The sequence below is a fragment of the Lepidothrix coronata genome, unplaced genomic scaffold (assembly GCF_001604755.1).
Source record: "Lepidothrix coronata isolate B3197 unplaced genomic scaffold, Lepidothrix_coronata-1.0 Scaffold124, whole genome shotgun sequence".
Taxonomy (NCBI): domain Eukaryota; kingdom Metazoa; phylum Chordata; class Aves; order Passeriformes; family Pipridae; genus Lepidothrix; species Lepidothrix coronata.
This window is the reverse complement of record NW_016690304.1, coordinates 3,060,599-3,085,799: the sequence shown is the minus strand read 5'-3', so window position 1 is coordinate 3,085,799 and position 25,201 is coordinate 3,060,599. Positions and strand designations below refer to the sequence as shown.

Here is a 25,201-nt window from a genome sequence, read left to right as displayed (position 1 = left end):
CAAGGAGCCACTGCAGCCAACAGATATTCCAATGCTGACCTGACAGAATAATTAACTGTACAGCCTCAGCATATAATGAGATATCAAGGCAGCTTCATCTGGAGACCCACACAGTTAAATGCACACCAGGGCACGTGGCTGAAATTCCTAAGAACATGTGTGAACATGGATTATATATTTGTGCTCTATGCCAAGCAAATGAAAAATAGTAATTCCTTAGAGGTGTATACACAGGGTAGGAATTGAAAAGCAGAAGCTACAGGAAAAAGCATGAGGGCAGAGGGAAGAGCTGCAGAGGAAAGGCTGGCCCAGAGAGTTGTAACTATGCATCAACATGTAGCACTGAAAAGGTCTAGGGTTTGGAGGAAAATAAAGTTCTACCAAAATACCCATATTGCTGACACTACCACCACCTCATTAGTCTTTAATCTAACATTACTGTTCCTGTTCCTACCAATATGAGCAGGCACATTCAGAGCTCCCTCCTTTCCCTCTGGCCAGAACTGGACACTATCAGGATTATTTCTTTTCCCCAGGCTGCAGAGTCCAGGACCAGGTTGCAACTTTGCTTGGACTCAGTTCTGCAATGCCTCTAGACTGATGTCCCAGCAACAGTAGAGTACTTCATGAACAAAACTTTTCAATGAGATGTCCATGTTAATCTGGCTCCCCAGGAAATAAATTCATTACCTTTGCCACCTATCATGGTCTGCCACTGATGCACATGCAGAATTGTTACAGCAAGGCAGAAGTCCCCTAAGAGAACACATCATTCTTCATAGACAGGCCCACTTCATGGTGACACCTAAGGGTTTCTGAATACTCAGGCTACATAAACTCCCTAAGTGCTGACAATCAGACAGTAGGCAGTCTTCCAGCAACAGCATCCTGGCCCATAAAAGACTGGGAAGCATTTGAGAAATAAATACAATAAAGCTTGGGTTTATTCTAACCTAATATCTCTATCATCTTCACAGAGACTACAGGCAGAATCACAAGCAGAGGCCACTACCACTGCCTTGCATTTCACACCTACACATCTCCAGGGCACTTATGGGGGGTACAGTTCATGCTCTGCAGGTTGAATGTAGCACTACATGTAAGATGTAATTCATTTCTTTTACTTCAGTGATGATCACTTACCTTCTGTTGCTTCCACTCGTATTCACCTTCCAGCAAGATGCCGGAGGATAAACCTGAATGGATCAACACTAAATCCACTGAAACAGAAGCACTGGTATCTGCTTCAGAGAGCAAGTAAAATGATAGCTTTGCATCTCATGTCATGTCTCTGGAGAATGAGACTGAAGCACGTCTTGCCCTCACACAGCTTCAAAATCATAGGGCAAAAAGTCAATCGGGGAACAGCAGAGTGTCCAGTGCCTCATTAAGGATATGGGACTTATGGCAGGGTCTAGGAAAATCTATCCACTGGCTGCCATGAAGAAAGGTTTGTGTGCAGCGTTACCTCCCCCAGTAGAGGCCCATGTGACCTATGCACAATGCTCAGATTTAAACCAAACTGTCCAGCTGGAAAGGCTTTGTTATCCATCAGTGTGTGAGGGAAGCCACAGCCCACGTGGCCCTGTGACCACGGCACCGAGGAGATCCTGCGGGTACACCCTCTGCCAAACGTGTCCCTGGTGCCCTCTGCCAGCAACCCAACATTACAGAGGGCACTGACTCCTAGAAAGGGGGCACAGCTCCTGTTCTCCTTCAGCTTATCAGAGAATGTGCAGCACCAGGATCCTTTCACCCTCACCAAGGCCGAGAGAGGCCTTGCAAAGCTAATTGTTTCCAGCAGAAGAGTAAGGGGATATTTTCATTTATCCACCTCCCCCCTACCTCTTACCACCACGGTCCACTAGGACTGTACTGACCAGCTGCTGGGATAAGATCCTCTCTACTCCTAATGCTCTTTCCCTACTTCTTCAGAGCATTTTCTGTTGCCTCGATTTCCCTTGCCCACATGTTCCTCAAACCCGGCTTTCCCACACTTCCCTTTCCTTATGTCTGCCTTTGGCAAACCCTGCATCCTGAGTTTCTCTCTGTCTTCCTACGCTCTGATATTTACACTGGCAGTTATACACCCCAACTCTAATCTGATCCTCGTGGAACAGCAGGTTCATTTAATCACCGGTTCAAAATTGCAAACACATTTTATTAGACTTATCTCTCTTAACGGTACAGCGATAGCACACTGCAGCACCATTTAGGACGAGCTGCTTCTGCTAACCCAGCTGACGCCTGGTTTCTTTACAGTCAAATACAGTTAAGGGAAAGACACACATTGTCCCTCCATAAACCCAAAAAGTGAGGCACTTGCTAACTACAGTTCCCCAGAGGGACGTGTGATTCACACAAAAAGGCACTCCCAGACCCCTCTGTCTGTGAGCAGGAAAATGCTGTGTTCTGTCCTGGTCTAAATTCCCAAGTCTGTGCATTACAAACACAATGCAATGTGTTGAGAAAGGATCATACAGCTTTCCTGAATGGGTTTCTTATAGAAGCAACAAACATTTTTCAGATTATTTTCTTTTTTTTTTTTTTAAATTTGGGTGGTTTTTTTGTAACAACATCATTAAACAAGAACTGGATTTTAAAGAGTAAGCATGGAATGTCCTGAGGAAGGCTAATGTGAACCATGTGACAGAGCAGGGGAAGGCTTCTGATCGATTTGGAAACCACCAGCACCCGGTTCCTTACACTTTGGGAATTTTACATCCCTTCTCTGCCCCACTCACCCCCATTCTACGGAAGCTGATAGTTCTGTCGTCCCTCTTTTCAAATATACTTAGCAAACAGATGTACCTGGCCATTACAGGTGCCTTCTCATAACACTGAAAAATGCAAGATTTGCTGTTTCCTCTTTTCTCTGCAAAATGTTTCAGTTCCAAACTAGCTCTGTAGAGGAACAGGCTTTCACACTCAATGTCACTTTTTGATTCACCATTTACTATTTTGGCTGTAATTCACATTAAGCTTTCCATAGGGAAGTTGCAGCTAGGTACAGAGAACTCAGCCAGAATGAATGGAAAAAGAAAATACACTCAAATTTAACTAGATAAGGAAAACCAAAATCAAACATGAAATTAAACTGAAGCAAATTACTGAAAAATCAGATAGCAGGGAAATCCATCCAGAACAATTTCCACACAGAAAACCTATTGAAAGTTTAGCACCAAGAGAAAAATCTGGACCTTGTGATAGTGCATAATTTCCAAATAAGTCTGAATTTTTCCATCATGATGATGAAGAAAACTGTGTTCATCACAGGCTCTGCCCAACGCACCTCTTTTCATCTGGATGAAGGTTAAAGCATATCTAGCAATACATTTGCCAATGTATTTTCTGATGTATGCCATTTTCCCCCTCAGAAAAACAAAGTGGAGCGATCACAGAGTCACAAAACTGAAAACCGCTCAAAAAGCACTCCAGGTTCTGTGGTATCTCAATCTGTGTCTAAGGCTGAACTTCCAAAACACAGACCGTGTTCAAGAGTATAAAAATAAAGGAAATCATTTGCTTAAGAGTTTCAGCTCTGCAGAATTGGCTAAAACACTGTTTTCCTAGGCAGAAGAGAAAGGATAACATTGTTTCCGAGCGCTAGTTTTCAATCAGCATCAAGTTATGGAGACTTCTGTCACTTGTACCTTTTCCTTCCTGTCCCGGACTGGAGTTAAACTCATACCAAGGCATCAACACACTCCTGGATTTTGGGCACCCAGAAGATATGGTATTAGTTCTAATGGAAATAGCTTATCCATAACAAAAGTAAACCAGCTGGGCTTCAGGTTCTTTTCTCCTGGTTACAGGAGTTAAAGGGTAATGCAACAGGGCTGCACTGATATACAAGGTGTAGTCAATAAAAGGGAAAGGTATCTTCTTATCTAAAACGCAGCTTTAACTTAATTCTCTGTTTTTCATTGTTTATAATATGGCCAGCCTGGTCTGAAATTTTATATGAAATGTTTCAGACTGGGAGCAGCTCTGTTTCCACAACTGGAAGAGAACCCATTCTGCTGTATGAAGATACAGAAATGTAATTTAAGAAAACTGTTTATCAGACACTGGCACTTTTCCTGCTTATGTAATTCAAAAAGGATCTCAGTAAAGAAAATTGAATTTGGCAATCCATTAACATAGATTTGATGGTCTCTCTCTGTTCATCTCTTGATGTCTCACCCCTTTCAGAAAAATGAAAATAACTCTTGGTAAAAGAGTGGCTGTTCCCTCTTATTAGTGCAGTATATTGGCAATTATTAAAACCCTGGGAAAGCTGCTGAGGCTCTGCTGACTCATGGTGGCCAAGAAGCTACTTGTTAACTCCACAACCAATATGGAGGAGGGAGAAAAGTAAAAAAAGGAACAGGCAAAGTTTGGGAAGAAGGCTGAGTGCGAGCTGGTATGCTAAGTAGCACCAATTCTTCAGGAGAAAGGATTTGGATGCTATCTGAAGCTTTAAATGCTGCGTTTGAACCAGGTGAAGATTCAAACCTAACTTCACGCCATCTAAGTTTATGAACCTAAAAGAACCATTCCAATAAAGTTTCCCTCTCACAGGCATCTACTATCAACAGCAGCAGTTCCAAGAGGCAAATTGACTTACCAAAGGTCTGAACTGTCTCCTTCCTGCTCCATCAAGCACAGAGAGACCCCCAGGCCGTGATGGAAAGCCTACACCAGCACAGCAGGGCTGGCACATGACACTGCTGTCAGCAGAACAGCTCCTCAGACTCTCCCAGTTCCCAGGGCAGCCTTCAGTTTGTCGCTGGCTCCTCGACCCTACAGATCAGACTGAAGAGCCAGGAACAAGCTGCAGCAGAGAATGGGAGATGGTGACACTGACAGAGATCAATGGAGGAATTAACCCTTTCCCACTCCACAAATCTCACCCAAAGGCAAGAATTTTCACAGAACTCGTCTTGATGCAGGATGTATTTCTGATGTGAAAGGTGCTCACAGCTATTAGCTGGGAGCGACCGTGCTCCTAATTTAGACACTAGAGCTTGATGCCCTAGTGGGATTACTATAAACCTGAACTCATTCACAGACTAAGTACTAGGCAAAGCTGGCATTTCAATGCCTGGAAAAATTTGGGTTTCACCTCATTTTAAGTTATTCTATGCCCACAGCAGTGAATAATAAGAGAAAAGTCAAAGCCTATTATTCCAAGGGGTAAGGATACTGCCTCAGAAAGGAAAAGTGGTTCTCAGCACCGTCTGGGTGCATTTGAGGACTGCACTCTGTACTCCTCTTTTAAGGAGCAGCACACTACTCTTCAGGCTCCAGGCCATTCTCACACAAAGAGCCATGATTTTCCACTTCCCCGCTATTATCTTTGATCACATATTTCTTGGTGAAGGAAGACTGCCAGCATGGTGCATTTACTGTACCACCATCTTACCTTTGCTCTGCCCAGATAAGAGGATGTGTTCTTTCCCTACAGCACGCAGGAAAGAAAGGAAGGCTGAGGAAAGACAAGGCAGCTCTTTAGGTGATATATGAGGACTGTCCAGCGTCCCACATCTAAAAAAACTCAGCAGAGTTTACCTCCACATAAAATCCCATCCCTGTCCCGAATTACAGTAAAATCTATTCACCTCATTAAGGTACTACACCAAGCTGCTTAGTTGTTATATTGTGAGGGTTAGGGAAGCCTGTGCTTGGAGTGTTACTGTTGTGGAACAAAGTGACAGCAAGTTGGGAAATAAATGAGCGCAGTACTCTCTTCTAACCTCCTGGCACCGTGCCTTTTAACAGAGAAGAAAAAGCGAAAAGGCAAAATGTCAGCTCCAAAACATTCTTCACGTTGTAAAATATAGTGTCCACGCTGAAACACTTGATAAGGGACACACTGAGGGGGCTGATACTTCACTGAAAAATAGTGAGTGACTGTAAAAAGGTTACGTGAACACATATCTAAAGCAGTAAGAAAAAAAAAATCCTTGGGACCAAAAATTGTATCCATGTCCTACAAATGTCATATCAGCCCTTCAGACCGAAGTCTCAGCAGCTCACTGCTGCCAAGTTCAAGGATGCAGAGTAGCTTTCACAAACAGCCGGAGAGACTGAGAGGATTCGGGTATTCGACACACCTCGCTGCTTTACGCCGCAGCTGACCATTCCGCCGGTCTCAGTGACTCGGAGCAATCCCTGTTTTCCCGGGAGAGCTCGCTCATTTGCAAGGGAAAGGCAGGGTCTGCACATGCCCGCGGTATTCCTGCCGCTGGGGGCAGCTTTACATAAGGCAGCGCCCGCCGCCAGCCCGGCGACAGTCGGACGGAGCTCTCGGCAGGAGAGAGCGGGACTGCGCCGAGCGGGATCCCGGCGAGAGCTCATCCCACCTCCTGCGCTTCCAGAGCAGCTGCCCAGCCGGATCGGGTGCTCAGGGAGGGAACCGCTGGGCTATGGAATACAGATGTGTGAATTCAGATAGCTAAACGGTGCTTGGAGAAGGAATCTAACATGCTTCCCTATAAAGCAACATTTTAAAAGCCAGGTGCCTAACTATAAAGATGCAAAAACGTAATATCCATGAAGATCCTATTACCTAGGAAGAATTTGACATTTTGCTGCGAATGCTGTGTTGGGATTGATTTATTCTTGGAGTGTTCTGCACGGCTGGCAAAGAATAATGTTTCAAAATCGGTCCATCTCCCAAGGGGTCCAATTTTTCTTCCTGGGTGTCAGCGAGCCCTGACTCACTCCAGTGCAGCTGACAGGGGCTGCCATGCTTGTGGCACACTAAGCAAAAAACAAAAGACCTAAGGACGACCTTTGAACAACACAAAGGATGGGTATGTTTTTTATATTATCTTTTTAATTTATAGTTCATAGTTACTGCATAGCCTGTGCTTTAATTACTCCATAGACTTACCTTGATGTGATTTGTTATTATACTTAAATGGCTTAGGGATTACACCTTTTACCCAACTGCTTTTCAGTATTTATATCAAGGTATTCTTAAAAAAAAAAAAAAAAGAAAAAGCTGAGTAAAAAAAAAAACTGTGAAAATTAGTTGAGTCTGGCTAGGGGTTTTTAAAAGATTGTTGAAGTAAAAGATTTTAGCATGATTGAAAGAAATGACTGATGTGTGGGGGGATAACTTTTCTAAGTTGTTTTTATTTCCAGGTTTCAATGTAATTAGGCTACTGAGCGGATCAGCTGTAGCTCTGGTAATAGCCCCTACTGTATTACTGACAATGCTTTCTTCTGCTGAACGAGGATGCCCTAAGGGCTGTAGGTGTGAAGGCAAAATGGTTTATTGTGAATCTCAGAAATTGCAGGAGATTCCCTCGAGTATATCTGCTGGTTGTTTAGGTTTGTCCCTTCGATATAACAGCCTCCAAAAACTAAAATACAATCAATTTAAAGGTCTTAATCAACTCACCTGGCTCTATTTAGACCATAACCACATCAGCAATATTGACGAAAATGCTTTCAGTGGAATACGCAGACTAAAAGAGTTGATCTTGAGTTCCAACAGAATCTCCTATTTTCTTAATAATACCTTCAGACCTGTGACAAATCTCCGGAATTTGGATCTGTCATACAATCAGCTGCAGTCTCTGGGATCTGAACAGTTCAGGGGCTTAAGGAAGCTGCTGAGTTTACATTTGCGGTCCAATTCCCTAAGAACCATCCCTGTTCGAATATTTCAAGATTGTAGGAACCTTGAACTGTTGGACCTGGGTTACAATCGCATCCGAAGTTTAGCAAGGAATGTCTTTGCAGGTATGATCAGACTGAAAGAGCTTCACCTGGAGCACAATCAATTTTCTAAGCTCAACCTGGCACTTTTTCCAAGGCTAGTCAGCCTTCAGAACCTTTACTTACAGTGGAATAAAATCAGTGTGATAGGACAAACTATGTCCTGGACCTGGAGCTCACTACAAAGACTTGATTTATCTGGCAATGAAATAGAAGCTTTCAGTGGACCTAGTGTTTTTCAGTGTGTGCCCAATTTACAGCGCCTCAACCTGGATTCAAACAAGCTCACATTTATTGGTCAAGAAATTTTGGATTCTTGGATATCCCTCAATGACATCAGCCTTGCCGGCAATATATGGGAATGCAGCAGAAACATTTGCTCCCTGGTAAACTGGCTTAAAAGTTTTAGAGGGCTGAGGGAAAACACCATTATTTGTGCCAGCCCCAAAGAGCTGCAAGGGGTGAATGTTATTGATGCAGTGAAAAACTACAGCATCTGTGGCAAAAGTACCACAGAAAGGTTTGAACTAGCCCGAGCTCTCCCAAAGCCAACGTTTAAACCAAAACTCACCAGGCCTAAACACGACAGCAAGCCCCCTCTGCCCCCGACTATCGGAGCCACCGAATCGAGCTCCGAGCCCGAGCACGACACAGAACACATCTCCTTCCACAAAATCATAGCAGGCAGCGTGGCTCTTTTCCTGTCTGTGCTTGTGATCCTGCTGGTGATCTATGTGTCATGGAAGCGCTACCCTGCCAGTATGAAGCAGCTGCAGCAGCGCTCGCTCATGCGAAGGCACAGGAAAAAGAAAAGACAGTCGCTGAAGCAAATGACTCCCAGCACGCAGGAATTTTATGTAGATTACAAACCCACCAACACCGAGACCAGCGAGATGCTGCTGAACGGAACGGGACCCTGCACGTATAACAAATCAGGCTCCAGGGAATGCGAGGTATGAACCATTGTGATAAAAGAGCTTTTAAAAGCTGGGAAATAGTGGTACTTTATTGAACTCTAGGGACTATAAAGGGAACGTTTTTCTCACTTTTCTGGCACAGCTCTTCCATGTCTCTTTTTTGTACATTCATAATACTGGTCATTTTACTCTCATACATAATCAACTCATTGAAATTTAAATACCGCAATCAATGTGAAGCCTGAGCTCTGGTTTAATACAATACCTATTGTACAAACCCTCTACTGATTTCATTAAAGTCTCTCTTGTTTTTAAATAGAAAACTTCTTTCATAAGTAATCCACTGCACCTGCAGCAACTGTGCCTCTGTTTAGGGAGAAAAATGACAACAATGAAAAAAAAAAAGTCAAACTCAGTGTGTGTGTCCCCCCTTTGCCTCCCCAATCCCCTCCCCACCCCCAGTCCTTGCTCTAAAAGTCACTTTTTGAACCCAGAACAAACTAAAGACCCAGGTGCTGTAGCATCATATGAATTCTGAGGTGTCTGAGGAGAGAGATGGTGCAGGAACAGCTCTGAAAGAATGTCTAAGTGCTGCCCAACACAAGAGAGACTATAAAGCCATTGAGGAGTTAAAGCAGCCTTAGGACATGAGGTATCACTAAAAAGCAAAGCTGAGGGAAACCAAGGCTTAATAAAAGTTTAAAAATAAAGAGCTACAATGGGATTTATTGTACTGCATTATAATAGTGTTTCTATAGGGCTGATAACTAGTAATTGAAACCTATTTATGTGACTTCATATAAAAGGTGCCAGTGTTTATCCCTACATCCAGTTGCCTTTCAGAAAGTAGTCAAAAGGCATTCATTAGATGAGGAGCAGAAATTCCTTATTGATGCAATTAGAGGAACTCAAATGTGTGGCAGCAGAAGCAAGACCACTTCCTGCACACATTTGTTTCAGTGCTCATTAGAAATTCTCTTTTCAAGACTGTCAAAGGCATTAATGTAGCTGAGGAAATCATTAAAATCCATCATTTTCTTCTATTTCTGTTTATTTGCTGGGCTAGGCTTGTTAAGGTCGTGTGATGTGTTTTGCACACTGACCCTCTAATAAGTAAATAAAGCTTCATTACTTAAAAAGCCAAACACTGTACATTTTAGACATACTACAGCTGCAAAGAGCTTTCAGAGAAAATTGGTTACCCACTGATCTGAGTGCATCCAAAAATCCTTACATAAATCAGTGACAAATTATTATTCTCTCTTAGCAAAACCATAATGACATTACAAGAATTCACAGATACTCAGTTTTAATGTCTAGTCATTCATCAGTAGTTCTGGGCAAAATACAGATTTGTAACCCAGCTATTCCCTGCCTTCCTTCTCCCAAAGTCATGTATGTTGTTGGTTGCAGAAGAATATAATATCCCCCATATTTGCAAATAAATCATACCTCTAATTTTGATTACCAGGAAGGGAAGCTATTAAATAATACAGCAGCACCTTTACAGAAGCAAGTCAGTAATTTAATTATGTCTATTTTGTAACTTGATTTGGCTTAGTAAACTGCACGTCTTCAGTGGGAGGGGATGTTTCTACAAAGCAGTTTCACTGCAGCAGATTAGAAAAAGCAAAACCTTAGCAGAATGTGCTCCTGAATTGTTACTGGAAAAAACCCAATCCCAGGCAATCACCTTGAAACCTGCTAGATACAATGACAACAAAGCTAGAAAGCACCTCTTAAAAACAACTAAGGGGTTTGGGTTGGGTTTTTTTTCATGTAATGGAACATTCTCATTTCCAAGGACTGTAGTGAGGAAAGAGCCAAGGGTAGAAGCTTGAGCCTATAGTGAACCCTGCAACAGAGAACCTGTTTTCCTGAGTAGAGGAAGGATCCCACACCATTAATAATGCAAGTGCTCGAGAGGCTTCAGCAGCACAGCACAGTTGTACCTGAGTTGTACCTTGAAAGTTGCTATTAAAAAGTCAATACACATTTAATTATCTTGGCTATTATGGGATTCAGCTTTCTACCAGGAGGCCTCTGTTATCTCTGCACTGAAGGATTAGAGTTTGCTGTAAACTTCATGTTAAGAACCATCCCTGTACCTCCCCAGGCTTTAATCTCTGCAGTGGTGACTGATATTAGGCACAGCCAAAGAAAGAAAGATTTGGTACAAAACATACATATGTTCATATATACATACACACACACGTGTGTGTATGTGTATACATATATAAATCCATATAAAAATAAATTAAAATTTTGATATTTAGTTTTAGGAATGCTAACTGCAATCGGAAAATAATTTCATACTATTGCTTTAGAATTTTTGCTATTCAAAAATATTTAATACACCTTCTAAAACTTCTTAATGGACTGTGATTGTGGATGAGTTGTCTATAACTGAGCTGAACTTTATATGCTTCCTTTTATGTTTCTTTAGTGCCTCGTTCTAACCATAACAATACTCAGAAAGAATCAATCCATAACCTCCTTCAGAAAGCAATGCCTGTAAAATTTTCACCAGCTCCCTTTGAAAAATATTTAATTATGGGCATGAAATATAAAACAAGGCCAGTATGCCATTAACCATGGAGGGGTCACAACAATAATTGTGAAAAACCAGCATGTCTATACTCATGCACAGACATGCTCAGATCAATTAATTCATACGAATTCCCAAACACGCCCCACGCACAGATGAATGTGTAATTGCTGCTATCATCACTGATAATGAAAACACTGTTTGATTACACAAAAAAGATGCCCAGTGTAACTCTCTGAACCTTCTTGCACAGCCTGGGGCCTGTGAGCCAAGGTGTTAAGTCCCCCTCCAGTGCCTATGGCTTAGAAAACACTTTAAACCCACGTCACAGCACGTTAAAACACATTACAAAATCCATGCTTTCACCTGGGAAAAAGACTACATGAACTAAGCTCAACTCAGCCTCACCACTGTCAAATGAAACGCTCTGGAAGTGACTTGTTTTGGGTGGCACAGCCACCAGAGCCACAAATTCTAATAATCTTCTAGCAATGATTTGGTCTTAGCTGAGCAACTTTCAGTCCCTGTGAAAGGCTGCCCCTCTCCTGAATACAAATGAAGTGTTGAAGCCTCCAAGGTTCCAGAGAAGAAATTTCTCCTTTGTTTCTCTCCAGTATCTAAAATTCTGACCCCGCTTTGTGTAGAGTTTTGGATATTTTGGTGCCAGCTTGTGACAAAACTGTTAAAACCTTGCTGAGGTGATGCCAAGGAATCCTCAGAGGATGTGCAGGAGCTATGATGCCTCTTACAAATCTGTGAGCCTTCACACAAGCATTTTAGGCACTACCTTGAGGAAGGAGATGTGACTGAGTGCCTCTAGTGACCTAGCTCTCCCTTAATGGAGCTGATACTACCCACACATTCCAAGTTTAGGAGAGCAAAAATGGGGTTTCAAAGTGTTTGGAGTTTGTTTGGTTGGTGGTTTTTAGGATTTTTAGTCATCTGCTATTCCTTTTCCTGAGTCATATATGGAGTTCTGGGGCTACCACTGGAACACCAGAGCTTTACAAGCCACAGACAAAGTGCAGCACTCTTCCATGCCCATTGGCATGGTTTTGCAGCCTACATTTATTTAAACAGTGTTGAGAGAAATGCTGGTGGAATCACCAGACTGTTTCATTTTATTGCAGCACCCCCAAAAAATTTTAAGGCAAGCCAGGACTTTCTCTGTGAGACACTGTAGAAACACCTTCCAACAATCTCTTACCATTAAATTGTTTAAAAGGAATGTTGAAAAGACAGACAGACCATGGCAAATAGACAGATTTGAGGGAATTTGCTTGATCACAAACCAGTTGAGTACTGGGAGAATAATCCAGTCTCCTCACACCAAGACATCATCCTAGCCAGTGGATTACTCAGCCTCTCAACGACTTAGCTCTTGGAATATTCAAACGCTATTTCAGAATAATAAACCACACAAAATGCACCTCTTTGGAAAAAGAAAATAACTGATGTTCTAAGCAAATTCGAGGAGACTGGTGATGTTCATTCACTGTGTTGAGATTACCTCCAGCAATTGCAGAGTAAGAGAATAACAATGAGAACAAGTGGCTTGAGTATAATGACTGCAAGCTCCTCTGCTGGCTGGTTTCCCTGACTCACTGTCTGCACTCACACAGCCATCACAGCTGAAGCTTTGGCAGTGCCCTCTGTTTTTTTACTATCACGAAATGGTGAACCTTGATATAAAATCCAATCGCAAAATGAACATGAATGTACAATATTCCTGCAAACACAATTAGAAATGTTCAGTTTGCTGCAAGCAAATGGTCTTTGCTGTCAGCCACTCAACGCTAGATAAATATTCTCCTGGATGAATTTCTGTGGAACAATAGTGACATCCAGTGGGAGCGAGTTTAATCACAGGTATCTCCAGTATATATCAATTCACACATAGATGTGTTTTCCTTCTCACTTTGTGTCTTTCTTTATCACATGGCAGAAGCATCAAACTCTTTCAGCATACTAAGTACTCAACTGTATCTGTGTACTGAATTCATAACCTGAATGTAAGGAATATATGGAAAAAATAAGAGTAGATAAACGCCAGCAAGAAACAGTTTATCCAGTGTGTAAATCACTACTGCCAGTAAAAGGCAAATAGTATATAAGTAAGCAAGGACAGGAGCTCTGACAAGTTTCTGGCCACTGATTTGGAACTTACTACTTATAAAACATCGCTAAGTGACTTTAATAGACTATAAAATAAACTCAGGCTACAAACAACTCATTTGACTTCATAACAGTAGAGGTTGAAAAAAATATTTTTTTTGTTTATTTTTACAATAATGAGAGAAAGATATTATTAGACATCAAAAGGAAGGGCACTCACCATCTGGGAACAAATCAAAGTAACAGCTTCCTCTCAAAAACACACAGTGTACAAAGAGACAAGAAGCAAATGATGAAAGATCAAATTTACAAACAACAATAATGTCACACAATGGGAAACTCAGAGATGGCATGAACGTGCACCATATCTGTTTGGGCTCACAGCAACCTCTGCATGTTCTGCAGCAGCTACTTTATGCCTCAGTAACTCTGTGCCAGTGTTACTGGTATGATTTTAAACCACGGTGAATGAGATAAGCCAATGAAGTCAGGATTATAGTTGATAACAGTCAGATTTCATTTCCCTCAGGAAGATGCACAAGAACTCATTTTGCTCCCCTCTGAATGAAGTACAGTTGTATTTCTAATTTTTGATGTTCTCAGGTGCATGGGGAGGTCACCTGTCAGTCCATGATCCCATGCCTTACTTTTCATGCCTAGCAAGCCTTTTGAGAACGGGTGTCATTGCAGTGGTACTGAATGGGATTTTGATGTGATTCTCAGGGTTATAGCCAAACTATTTCCTGGCATTCCTGCCAATGGAACACAGTAGGGCACAAAAGGAGCAAAAAGTGACTGAGCTCAACAGCTATGAATAGATCACCAAGGAGGTCGTAAAGTAATAAAAGGGAGTTTATCCAGGACTCTCTGGGAAGACTAGTGGGAGTTGATGGCCAATGGTTTAGCTACCAGGGAATTTTCAAATCTCATTTAGAATGAGCAAAACCACCATAAAAGCAAGAATGAAAAGAAATTTGCAAGTAGGCAGCATCTTTTTTATCCAACCAGTCCATCACAGAAATCACATTTCCCTACAATTCTTGTCTTGCTCCCACTGTTAGGCTATCATGAGCACAGCACTAGCATTCTAGTGTAAGAATAAGCACTGTTTACTGAGAAGGGATCAAAGGGCAGGTAATCCCTATTTATTAACTTCTTTATAAAGTGCTTAATGAAACCTACTGATGTTATTACAGGAAATATGACATGCTCATGTGAAAAATCACACTCTTCATCACCAAAATCAACCAAACCCTTTAACCAAACAAAGCATTTCATTCTTTACTTACAGTTTGTTACTGTTGCCCACAAATTCTTTCATTTGCCAAGAAGCAACTGAACTGGAGGTGTAATCTTGAAGGGGAGTTCTCCAAAAAGCCCTCACGTGTGTCACTTTAACCACTAGACCCATTCCCTTGTTGTGTTGCTGTGCCACTGATACCCTGCCCACGTGTCACAGCTCTCGCCTGAAGGCTGAATTTCTATTACTTCAACACCAGCAGTAGCACTGAGACCATGTACAACTTCATAATTACAGTTCAACCTTGCAAATTCTCCAAGTGTTTTACGACAGCCAGCCTCTACCAATACATCACGAGGACACGTGAAAATAAAACATCTTAATTACTCATCTCCTGACGCTCCAAACGAGGACACAAACGCATTACAAGTTCACTGCTTCACACCACTGAGGAGCTCACCTGCTCAGTTGTGTGCAAATCCTTTTCTATTCAAACTAACAAAACATCTAACTAGCCAGCTCAGTCTCTCAGGAACCCAGCTGCTTACTGCCAGAAGAAAGCAAACCTTACCATGGTGACATTGCCACAGCCTGCAGGAGCTGTCACCACGAGCTCAGTCTTTATTAGTTATTCTCACTTGAAATCCAACAGTACCCCCCATACTTGCCATGGATTATACTGGCACTATATCCCATAGTGTGATGTAGTAGCTGTAAGAAAACACTGCATTTTCGTGGGCACTAGTTCGTCCATAACCATACTGAGAGATAAAAACCAGAAAAAAAACTCAGGGAAAAACTCACGCAGCTTACAGTGAGAGCAAAAATTAGGAAGGATCACTCAGGTTTTCCAGAAAAAGCAACTGGTTTTAAAAGATTTAAAAATCACATTCTAAAGAAAAAATGGAATGCCAGATAAACATTTGTGCATTTCTTAGAAATATTTTAAACATCTATTTTTTAAAAAAATTTGCTACTGTCAGATTGTGGACATCTTAAAACATCAAATAAAAAATTTCTCTTCTATTTCACACCTTCCTAAATGAAAGGGAGAAAATACCTTCTTATAATGTAAGATGTCCTTTCTGAAACTGTGGGACTGAGCTGGAATGGGAAAAATCAGAATATATTTCATCTTACTATTTTGTTGGGGTTTATAGAAATGATAAGCTACTGGTAACAGGTAACGTGCTCTAGCTGAGCACATCCTCCTGGCACTTATTTTGTGCTTCATGGCAAATCACAGGTGGTGGTGTTGGGTCTTGCATGCGCCCTTTGTGGCCAGGAACAACTTACTGCATGTTTGAATACCAGCTCTTTAACTTGTGTCTATAAAAATTAGAACTCATGGTTCTGATTTTTAAATTGGGCACTTAGATTTTCCAGTTCCCTAAAGGCTGCAAAACTCATCAAATAGACTCCCAAATAATGCAGTGAGATTACCATCCCCTTCCTGACCCATCCGGAACTCAGGGGAGGAAAAGTGCACAAAACATTCAAAGGTACAAAACAAGATCTCCAATGAAAGCTGGGCATCCTAATTACCTTGGTAATTCTTCCCTTCATTGCCCTCAAGATTAAAAAGTAGCTGTAGATGAGGGAAATGTGAAGACTGAACATGTGTTTTGCTGAAGTGTAGATAATAAGCAATAGTAACACATTAGTCATAGAAATCACTGAACCACTGCAAACACAACCATCATAAATGGATTCCTTGTCCCAGAAATCCAGACTTTTTGATGTATATTCTAGAACACACACTGTTCTTTGTTTGCTTTTCTTTATTAAAACACATTGTGCAGAAGCGTCTATTTGGCTTTTGGTAAGTTGTGTAAAAGCTGCAGGTGATAAAAGCAGAAGAAAAGGAACACAGTTTACAAAATGCAAACTGGAGTCAAACAGAAAAACACTTCAGACTTCATCTTAATTAGTTTCCTGTAACTACTTTTTCAGTTTCCTATAGATTATCCTGTTTATTTTAAAACAGACTGTAGGAAAGATTTTCAAACCTGCAAATGGGAATTTAAACACCCAAATCCCACCTGTTTGTTGCACTAGTTGAGCACTTAGTCTTTGTGACAGACACTATCTCTTTTCTTATTCTCCCCAGAATTGGAAACTTGAACAAGACTCCAGGGTCTACAAAGTGCTCTGGCCAGCTCCATGAAGCTGGTCTAAAAATGACTTTCCCAGAGACTTTGTAAGTTGTCTTGCGAGGGAAAGGACACAGTTGTACCTCAGTGAGGTACAGACAGACTACCTGAGTAACAGTGGGTGGGCTGCATGTTGAAAAAGAGCACGTCCTGAGGAATTGCCTTCTGACCTGCTACAGAAAGGATTCCTGGCACACAGTTAAAATTAACTCACCTCAGAAAAATAATTAACTATAGTTCACTTTAGAAAACAGCTACAGATTCTGAAGTCTGGGGATTTTTTAGCCAGAGGAGTTTATCTCCCACATTCCTCACTAAAAACAATCATAGTAAATCTCGTCCAAAACTATTTAGCCAAGGTATTAGAAAAGGATCATCTTTTTCTCTTCAAAAAAAAAGAATAAACCATCAAATAACCATTCCAGCACATCAGAGTTCTGTTAGCAGTGTGATATTAGTTGTAATGTAACACTTTCATATCATAGTATTAGCCTTGCAGCCATCTGTGATATGAGTCATACCCTCGGAGCAGTGCAGGCTCCATTCTCCACTGCTTCATCCCAGCCAGCTTCTCCTGACACACACTGTACTGCCCAGAGCACACACACACTGCACAGCACAGCAATTTCCAATTCAAAAATTCATTTTGTGTGTTATTACAGCTGTGACTCACAGTGGAACACACTTACCATCCACCTGCCAACAGAGGATCACTACACACAGGGATGGCAACCCGCCTGTGGGAATTTTTCCTATTGCAAACAGTCTCTCTATTTCTGAGCCTAAATGTTTAGTTTTCCCTACTTTAATTTATCTTTAACAACAGTTTCCAGGCTACACTACTGATACAAAATGTGGGCCTGCAGCAAAACACAGCAATACTATTTTACGAGTTTAGGAGCCTCAATTACTAGCCAGAAACTCGTCCTTCATTAAAGAGCAAATTTACTTCAGGCACACACGATACTGGACAGCATCTTCTATCCATCCCTACTGATGCTGCCAACACAAACAAGTTCTTCATTTTTCTCAGTAAGCAAGTCACAGCCACAGAGAACATGGGGGGAAATTCTCATTCTAAATGAGAATCCTGTACATTGAATCAGGCTGAGCAGAAAGCAGGAACAGTGACTGGGAAAAGGGACTGAGTGGTGTGCAGTTGCCCTTAGTTTGCATGCACTAAAGCCCAGCAGGATTCATGGAGGTCTCCTTTTATGAAAGTTTAATAAAGCACAGTAACTTAAACAATTATGCACAATTCCTTGCTATCCAAAGGATAACAGTTTGTCTGTAGCCATGGCATGTAATGTTAAGTTCTGATCTGCAACAGCTATCATGTAGCACCACAAAATAATTTGAAATTACACTCTCAAAATCTGAAAGCATGCTGGATTTGGACTGTACCAGTATCATAAATCACTAATACTAATGAAATGCATTTCTTCCAAAGCCACAGAACTACTGATACATATGCTTTGGCTTCATGTATAAACTGACATGGCAAATTCTAAATTTAACCAAGCCAACTTCTTTTAAAGCTTCATCACACTAATTACATCCATCAAGTGTGTAAAATACATTTTGTCAGCTAAGAACAGAGGACTTCAATTAAATGTAAATCCTTATTCAGCACTTTAAGCTGTTAATGGCTCAAACTCGTTAATGAGGTGATGAAAAGAAAATGCTCCTACATAGAGACTCTGTAGTAAGAATTTATTACAAGGACTCATTATTTCCAACTAGTTCATACACTGAAAGTATCCCACACATATGTCAACACCCCAGTATCAACAGAGAAAGGTACCAAAATAATCTTGTTTGTTTGTAAATGTGCTTGTACACATATTCAGGGCTTGACAGTCACTTCCAAGAGAGATGGATGACCTTCTTCCCTAACCTAGAGAGCTCCAAGAAGAGCTGGTGAGGTGGCCTTAGGTAGGGGGTACTGTCAGAATGGTATTTTAGTCTAACTTTCCAGCACTTTAATTTGTCAAATAATATGAACACTAATGGTCGACTGCACAGCATGCCTGGGCTTATACATTTTTATAATGATTATGGATAGATCCTCTATTTGAATTAATTCAGAAGAGCAGTGGAAAGCAATTTGCAGAACTAAGGATGGGAGAAGACATGAGAGTTAGAGAAATACCCTGTTATCCAAAACTTGCAAATTTAATTTCAATTTAGCAACATCAGGATTTATGAGCTTTCATCCTTGTCATAGACTACAGGATTTTCTGTCTGTGCCTGTAACCTCAAGGAGGGTTATTAAGGGGCTTTCCCAATAGCAGGAAACCCCAAGTCATAGATACTCTCATAGAAAGGAAAAGTATCATTCCTTTGATTTCTTTTTCAGATTTCTCTGTCCCTCTCCATTTCCATTCTTTCCTCCAGTCTGAGTTCCTCTTCTCTTTGATTAGCTATTTCACACAAATAAAAAGAGAATCTAAGGGCTACCTGCCCTATACCAAATGCCCTCGAATTTCTACCAAGGCATGCCCCTGCAAAGCCTTCTTTAGAACCTCAGCTCCAGCAGCAAAGAAATGTTAGAGACATTTTCACGACTGTTTTAAATTACTCCCCCCAGCAGAGAAGACTCATTGATCAAATAACAAGTAAAATGAGAGACAGGGAAGTGATTCATGCTCAAATACTATGAAAAACAAATAAAAAAAAAAGATAAAATAAAGCAGTTTGGAATATTTGTGCCTTCTGCAGGAACCCTATCCTATCAATTTTAAGTGAAAATTAACATAACCTTGAAACATTGCTACGCATGAGAAAACAAAAGCCATCTCAAACGCTGGCCCTTGCTGTAACAGGAAGCTGATTAGCTACAAAGAATTGAATTTTTTTTGTATCACTGCTTTATTGGGGCACTGCATGAAAGACAGGCCACGTCTCTGCAAAGAGGAAGCAGATCTGCCTAAGGTTAATTCCGCACCAGCTTAATTATTAATTAATCTCTCCCAAATGGATTTTTTTTAATGTACTTAAAAAGGGCCTTTGCAAATAGAAGTGCTCTGTTTATCGATAGGATAGTTTTCCAGGCAGGCAGCTATGCTGCAGTGTATAGACAGCATTCCTTGAGCTGATGTGCTTCATTAAAATGCATGGTTATAACAGGCTCTTAGAACTGCAGCTGAATAACCCATGATCCCCTTTTCTTCAGTACCACAGAACATTTGCGTCTCTTTAATAGGGCTGTTTCAGGATTTAATCAAAGATTTACAATCTATACTCTGGAACAAGGACTCTACCTCCTTTTAAAAGGTTTCAAATAAAACATTCATTTTTTTTAGAGATCCCTTCTGAAAAATCCATAGCCTTTGTCCCTTACCTGCACCTTCATTCCATTTAATGTCTGTTTTATACGATTTAATACTTTCTCTCCCATTTCTCTGCATGCCCAACACAATGAAAACACAGAGACTATCACATGTTCTTTCCAGCATAAATCTGGGAGTCCAATTTTATTAAATGAATTAACAGCTTTGAAGGGGGAGGGTAACTGAGGAACTGCAGAAGCCGATGGAAAACCTGTGTTAGGCAGTAGATGGAGCAAGACTGAAATTCTGTGGAAATCCACCTGCTATGTAGCACTTGCTAACACTGCAGTGGTGCTGCATGCTAATGTCAGTAAGAGAAAGAAGGGGATTGGCAAATCTGTGAAGATGTATAGGCATTAAACTGTTCCCAAAACAGCCTGAAATAAAGGAATGTCTCAAAGTCAAACACTCAACATTACTCGAAATCACAGCCCCTATTTGTTAATACATTCCAAAAATCACTGTGATAATTACAAGGCTCATTTAGTCAATAAGGGCAAAACACGGGGACACATGAAAATTAATCCTCTTCAGCTGGATTTCAGTTCTGACTGTACCTGACCCAGTTCCTTCACAAGTGAGACCACTCGATCATTCACTCAGATCACTTGTGACAGTACTCTAAAGTGATCCTCCATTTCAAGGCCAGGTTGGATGGGGTAGTGAGCAACCTTTCAGTCCCCTAACTCAAGACCTCTACTCAAACACCTTCACTGGGTTGGCCTATGCATCTTTTCCAAGCATTACTGGAAGTCTCCAGTAAGTTGATGAACTTCAGAGATCCTTCAGAGAAAGATTAGGTATTAGTTCTCATCTGCTTCACATCCAGCTGGCCAATGAGCCTCCTAAAATGCCTGAAAAGCAGCTGTTCTCTAAGCCATATTTTCCTTTCTAAGGGGCAAGTTCAAGTACAGCTCCACAGTGCAGACTGCAAAAGGGTATTGGCAAAACCCTACTGAGTGAGTGTCCAGGGCAGCCCAATAACTTCAGCAAACACCTTTGCATTCTTTTTATGCCTCTGAAGCAACATAGGTCAGCGAAGAGTCACTGCACATCCCTTCTCTGCTGGTTTCATTCTATATAAGAGTTTGTTTAATGGACAAAACTGTGCACTTCCCAGGGTCTCCACCAGCAGCAGCAGCTGCCTCAGGTTAGCTGTTGGCTCCAGTGTGGTGTTTTTTAAGGAAGTGTTGTTTTGCTTGACAGTAGTAACACTGACTATAAGAACAACAATATATATAACTGCCTTGTGCTTTCATCTTCTGTTACTGTTCCAGACAGCAAAGTTTGCAGAGCCTGTGGGAAAGAAGCCAGTGACCATTAACCTTCACTTTATTTTAAGCTTTTATAATTTTAGGAGTTTAGTTTCAGACTCGCAGTCTTCAGGGCTGCAGAGCTGAGACTGGAGTGAAATACTGCAAAGCAGCACATGCATGGCACAAGTTAAAAGACCCTTTTCCTGAGACCTCTGGTTATTTCCCCCAGCCCCGGGGGAAAAATTTATGTAAAAATTATTTCAAGGCACTTTGCAAATTTTTCTCTAGTTGGAGTAAATGTGATAGAGTTTTGATTTCAAACGTACAAGGGAGAGAGTTTTTCAAATCTTCACGAAGAATCCCATGAAATTTCCACTAACTTTGCAGCACAGACGCTTTCTGCTTTTGTAACAAAGAAATACCTCCCGGTTTGATAGTGGCCAGTTCAGAAGTCACATTGAGTAGGAAATACCTGAATGTCTTTCAAAGTCTGAATTTCTTGTCAGTGGACTAGATGAATCAAGGCTGGAGAGATGGCATACTCATCTCTTTGTTTTTTCCATCTATATGAATCCAGCAGAAAATTCTACTGCTGTTAAAAAGCAGGAAATTCCTCTTATACCCTCATGCTCTCCTTTTCTTCAACTCAGATTGGTCCACTGAAACCCAAGTTATGACTTTTTCAAATAAGTTATGACTTTTCCAGCTAAGTGTCCCATGAAACACAAAGACAGAGCTTAGTAAGAACACACTGGCCTGAGGACTTTGAGGGTATGGTTACCATAAAATCACAAGGGTGTTTCACAAAGTTTAACCTTCATGACTAATTCCTGCATCAAAGCATTCCAAAAGGTTAGCTGAGTTTTATGGAACATTCCCATATGCTGCAGTTTGCAAATCAGTGGTATGAAAGTAGGACAGTGGTACCGTGCTGACGAGAGGCCTTAGCATTTAACAATTTCCTCACTAAATAAGCGTGACTTCTGATGACTGCAACAAATCCACTCGTCTCAGCTTTCCAGCACAACACACAGCAGCTCAAGTGTGCCCTCCCCACAGCATCCACATCTCTCTGAGGGCCAGCCTGCAGAAGCTCAAACACAATGGTGCTCTCCCTGAGGAACAGCACCAGACACACAAACAGCCTACACTTGACTTAGATCTTCCCAGACGTGTGTTACCCTAAGACATGCAATGTTATTCCTGTTCAAATTGTGGTCCCCTTGTGTAAACTTACAGAATTATTTCGTTTAAGGTTTATAAAACAAGGTACGAGGTAAGCCAGCATCACAGTGAAGAATTATTTCATCATAAACAGCCCTTTTTGCATTCTATTTTTCAAAGGCTTGACTGCTTAAATTAGCTATTAGTTCCTGTTACACACAAAAACTGTAGGAGACAGTAAACAGGCTTTCATTGGAAAAGAAGATGGCACCATCGATTCTTTACATTTCCTAGAAATCAGGGTCAGGGGGTTCAGGCCATCTTGACCTGTAGGTGGAAAACAGCTAATAATGCACTTTGTGTCTTGTCCCAAATGCTCCTCAGGGAGGAGAATCTTGAGCCAACACACACTGTAAAAAGGGTTGGGTTTTTCTGAGTTTTACAAGTTGATGGCTTTCAGTAACAGACTCTGTAAATATTTTATAACACTGTCATTCCTGCACTTAATACTCCAGGTGGGAAGGGATGTTCCCAGATGCAGGGAATGTTCTGACATGCTGTGCTGTGCTGCTGCAGAGGAGTCAGGCTACTGCCCACCAGCCCACAATTACTCCCAAACCAAGGGAAGGCAAAACCCATCATAATATTTTCACTTTTACAAGTCAAGTCAGTCCCCCAGTGAGCCAAATATCTGTTGTGAACTTCACTAACCTTCATATTTGTTTAAGTTTTGGGACGTTAGCAGATAAGGACATAAAGATTTCTTCTAAGTAATACCCTCAGCAGGAGGAGTACATCTCTTGTTTCATTTCTTTGCTTGGTGAATGCAGAAATCAAAGCCATGAATCTGGAAAGTATTTTCCTTACTTGGAGTTTAAGCATCACGTATAAAAAAAACATCTAATTTTCCAAGCTCATCAAGTCAGTTATCTATCACTTATTAAATTAAGCATTTTAACATTCCTTTCCCACTGCTTCAATAACAGAATTATTTCTAATTAGAAATAAATATCACACCTTAAAGTAATCTTAACAACAAAAATATCGAAGCACCTTTCATTAGAGAGTCTTGAAACACTTTGCAAAACATTATTAATCTCATTTATACAGACAAGACACCTGCTCTGGCTTCCTTTCAGGCTGTGGCAGCACTGGGAACAGATGCTCAGCCTCCCATGGCTGTGGCACCCTGACCACGTCACCCGTGTTCCACACAATTAAGGGCAACCCTGCTTAATCAAGCCAGAGTGGATTTCCATTTCTCTTTAGACACTAAAACTAGTACTCAAAAACATGTCCCACCTTGCAAAAGGGGCTATTCCTCACTGCACTTTAAGACTCTGTTCAAGCAGTGACCTCTTTGTGAGATTTGTGGGAAGAGCTCCCACCACACACAGTCACAGGTACCTCACAGCCCTCAGAGGGGCTTCACCAGATTTTCCCAAAGGCAGGGATGCTGTAACTCTCAGATGGGACCAACAGCTTTAAATGGGCAAGGAAGTCTGGAGCTCCTCAACTCTGTCTGTTCAGAAAACTCTAACAGGAATTGCCTTTGTGTGGTAAAAATTAATTTTGTCATCTTGACTACTGTCTGGCCTCTGTTTCAGCAGCAGTGCTGATCACATTTTGGCTTGTCCAATTAACATAATCCCATTTTATACAGCCAAAATTATGTATTATCTTCTCTATAGCCTTTCTCCATTTTTAAGAGTTTATTCATTAATATTACTTTATTGGTTGTTTTCTTACTTTCTAAAATGTTGCTTGAAATCTTCTAGCCTGTCAACCCATAAAATGAAGTAACTCAGTGCCTGTAATCAGCATGGAGGCCTGTTGAGGTTTGGCAGGCTTTCCTCCTTCAGGGACAGCAGATGATGTTGGCCTACTGAACTCCAGGGAAACACAATGCTTGGCAGCAGGGCAACACTGCATTGAAAAGTACTGTATATCCTCCAACAAAGTAAACAAACCAGAACTCTCACAACCTTTATACCAGCAATTATCACCACCATAAAAAAATTCAGGGTTTCATTTTGTTAGTTTTAAAAGACTTATTCCACTGGGTGAATTGTGGCTATTTTTTCTAAAGTGGCTCATAATCCAATTGCTCACAGGTTTATGTACACTCACATAGTAAAATTATAACTGGGAATGTCTATTCAGATGAGAACTTTCTGAAAATTGAGAAAGGGACTAAAATCAAATTTTGTACTTATCATTTAATAATCTAGAATTAATGAACTTTTTAATTGATGTCAGTGGAAATCACAACTTTGTATTTATAGCACCAGACAAAATTCAGTTTTATTGATAACCTCTATACTGATTTCTAGTATTGGTCCGACCCAATATGACTTAGCAAAAACATGCTGATGCTGTAGCTATCATTCCCTCTAAAAAATCTTTAAAAATAACCCATTTTTATCCTAGTGTTTATACTAGAACCAGTAAGTAGCATTGAAACACAGCTGTCTATGATAAACTGATGAAATCCAGCTTAAATGGACAGGCAGTGACACAACCTGGCAACAACCACATGGCAGTACTTCACTGCTAATACCACACACAGAAACGAAAGATGTGAAAAGAAATAGTCCTTTTTTATTTTTTAATATAAGAAATATTAAAATCAAGTGACCCTTGCTGAGCACAAAGCCGGGCTTGCCCAGGCAGAAAGAACAGGGGATTATTGAGAAGGAATGTGCTACCCCACCCTGCATCCCACATCCTCTGCAACAGCAGCAGCTCAGGAGCATTCTGCGA

The 25,201-nt window shown here is 41.1% G+C and overlaps 2 protein-coding genes across 13 annotated transcripts in view; one reads left to right on the top strand and one right to left on the bottom strand.

Moving 5' to 3' along the window:
• CTNNA3 (catenin alpha 3) overlaps positions 1 to 25,201 on the bottom strand; it is a 438,877-nt gene that overhangs the window by 226,812 nt on the left and 186,864 nt on the right. The window lies entirely within an intron of this gene.
• LRRTM3 (leucine rich repeat transmembrane neuronal 3) overlaps positions 6,288 to 25,201 on the top strand; it is a 78,472-nt gene continuing 59,558 nt past the window's right edge. Inside the window, exons 1-2 of one of the 2 annotated variants that reach the window (XM_017826114.1) lie at positions 6,288 to 6,800; positions 7,135 to 8,666. In XM_017826114.1, the coding sequence (XP_017681603.1) occupies positions 6,797 to 6,800; positions 7,135 to 8,666 (1,536 nt within the window). In that variant the 5' untranslated portion in view covers positions 6,288 to 6,796. Of the gene's footprint in view, positions 6,801 to 6,833; positions 8,667 to 25,201 lie in introns of those variants that run through there. The other variant, XM_017826113.1, reaches the window with a different exon arrangement.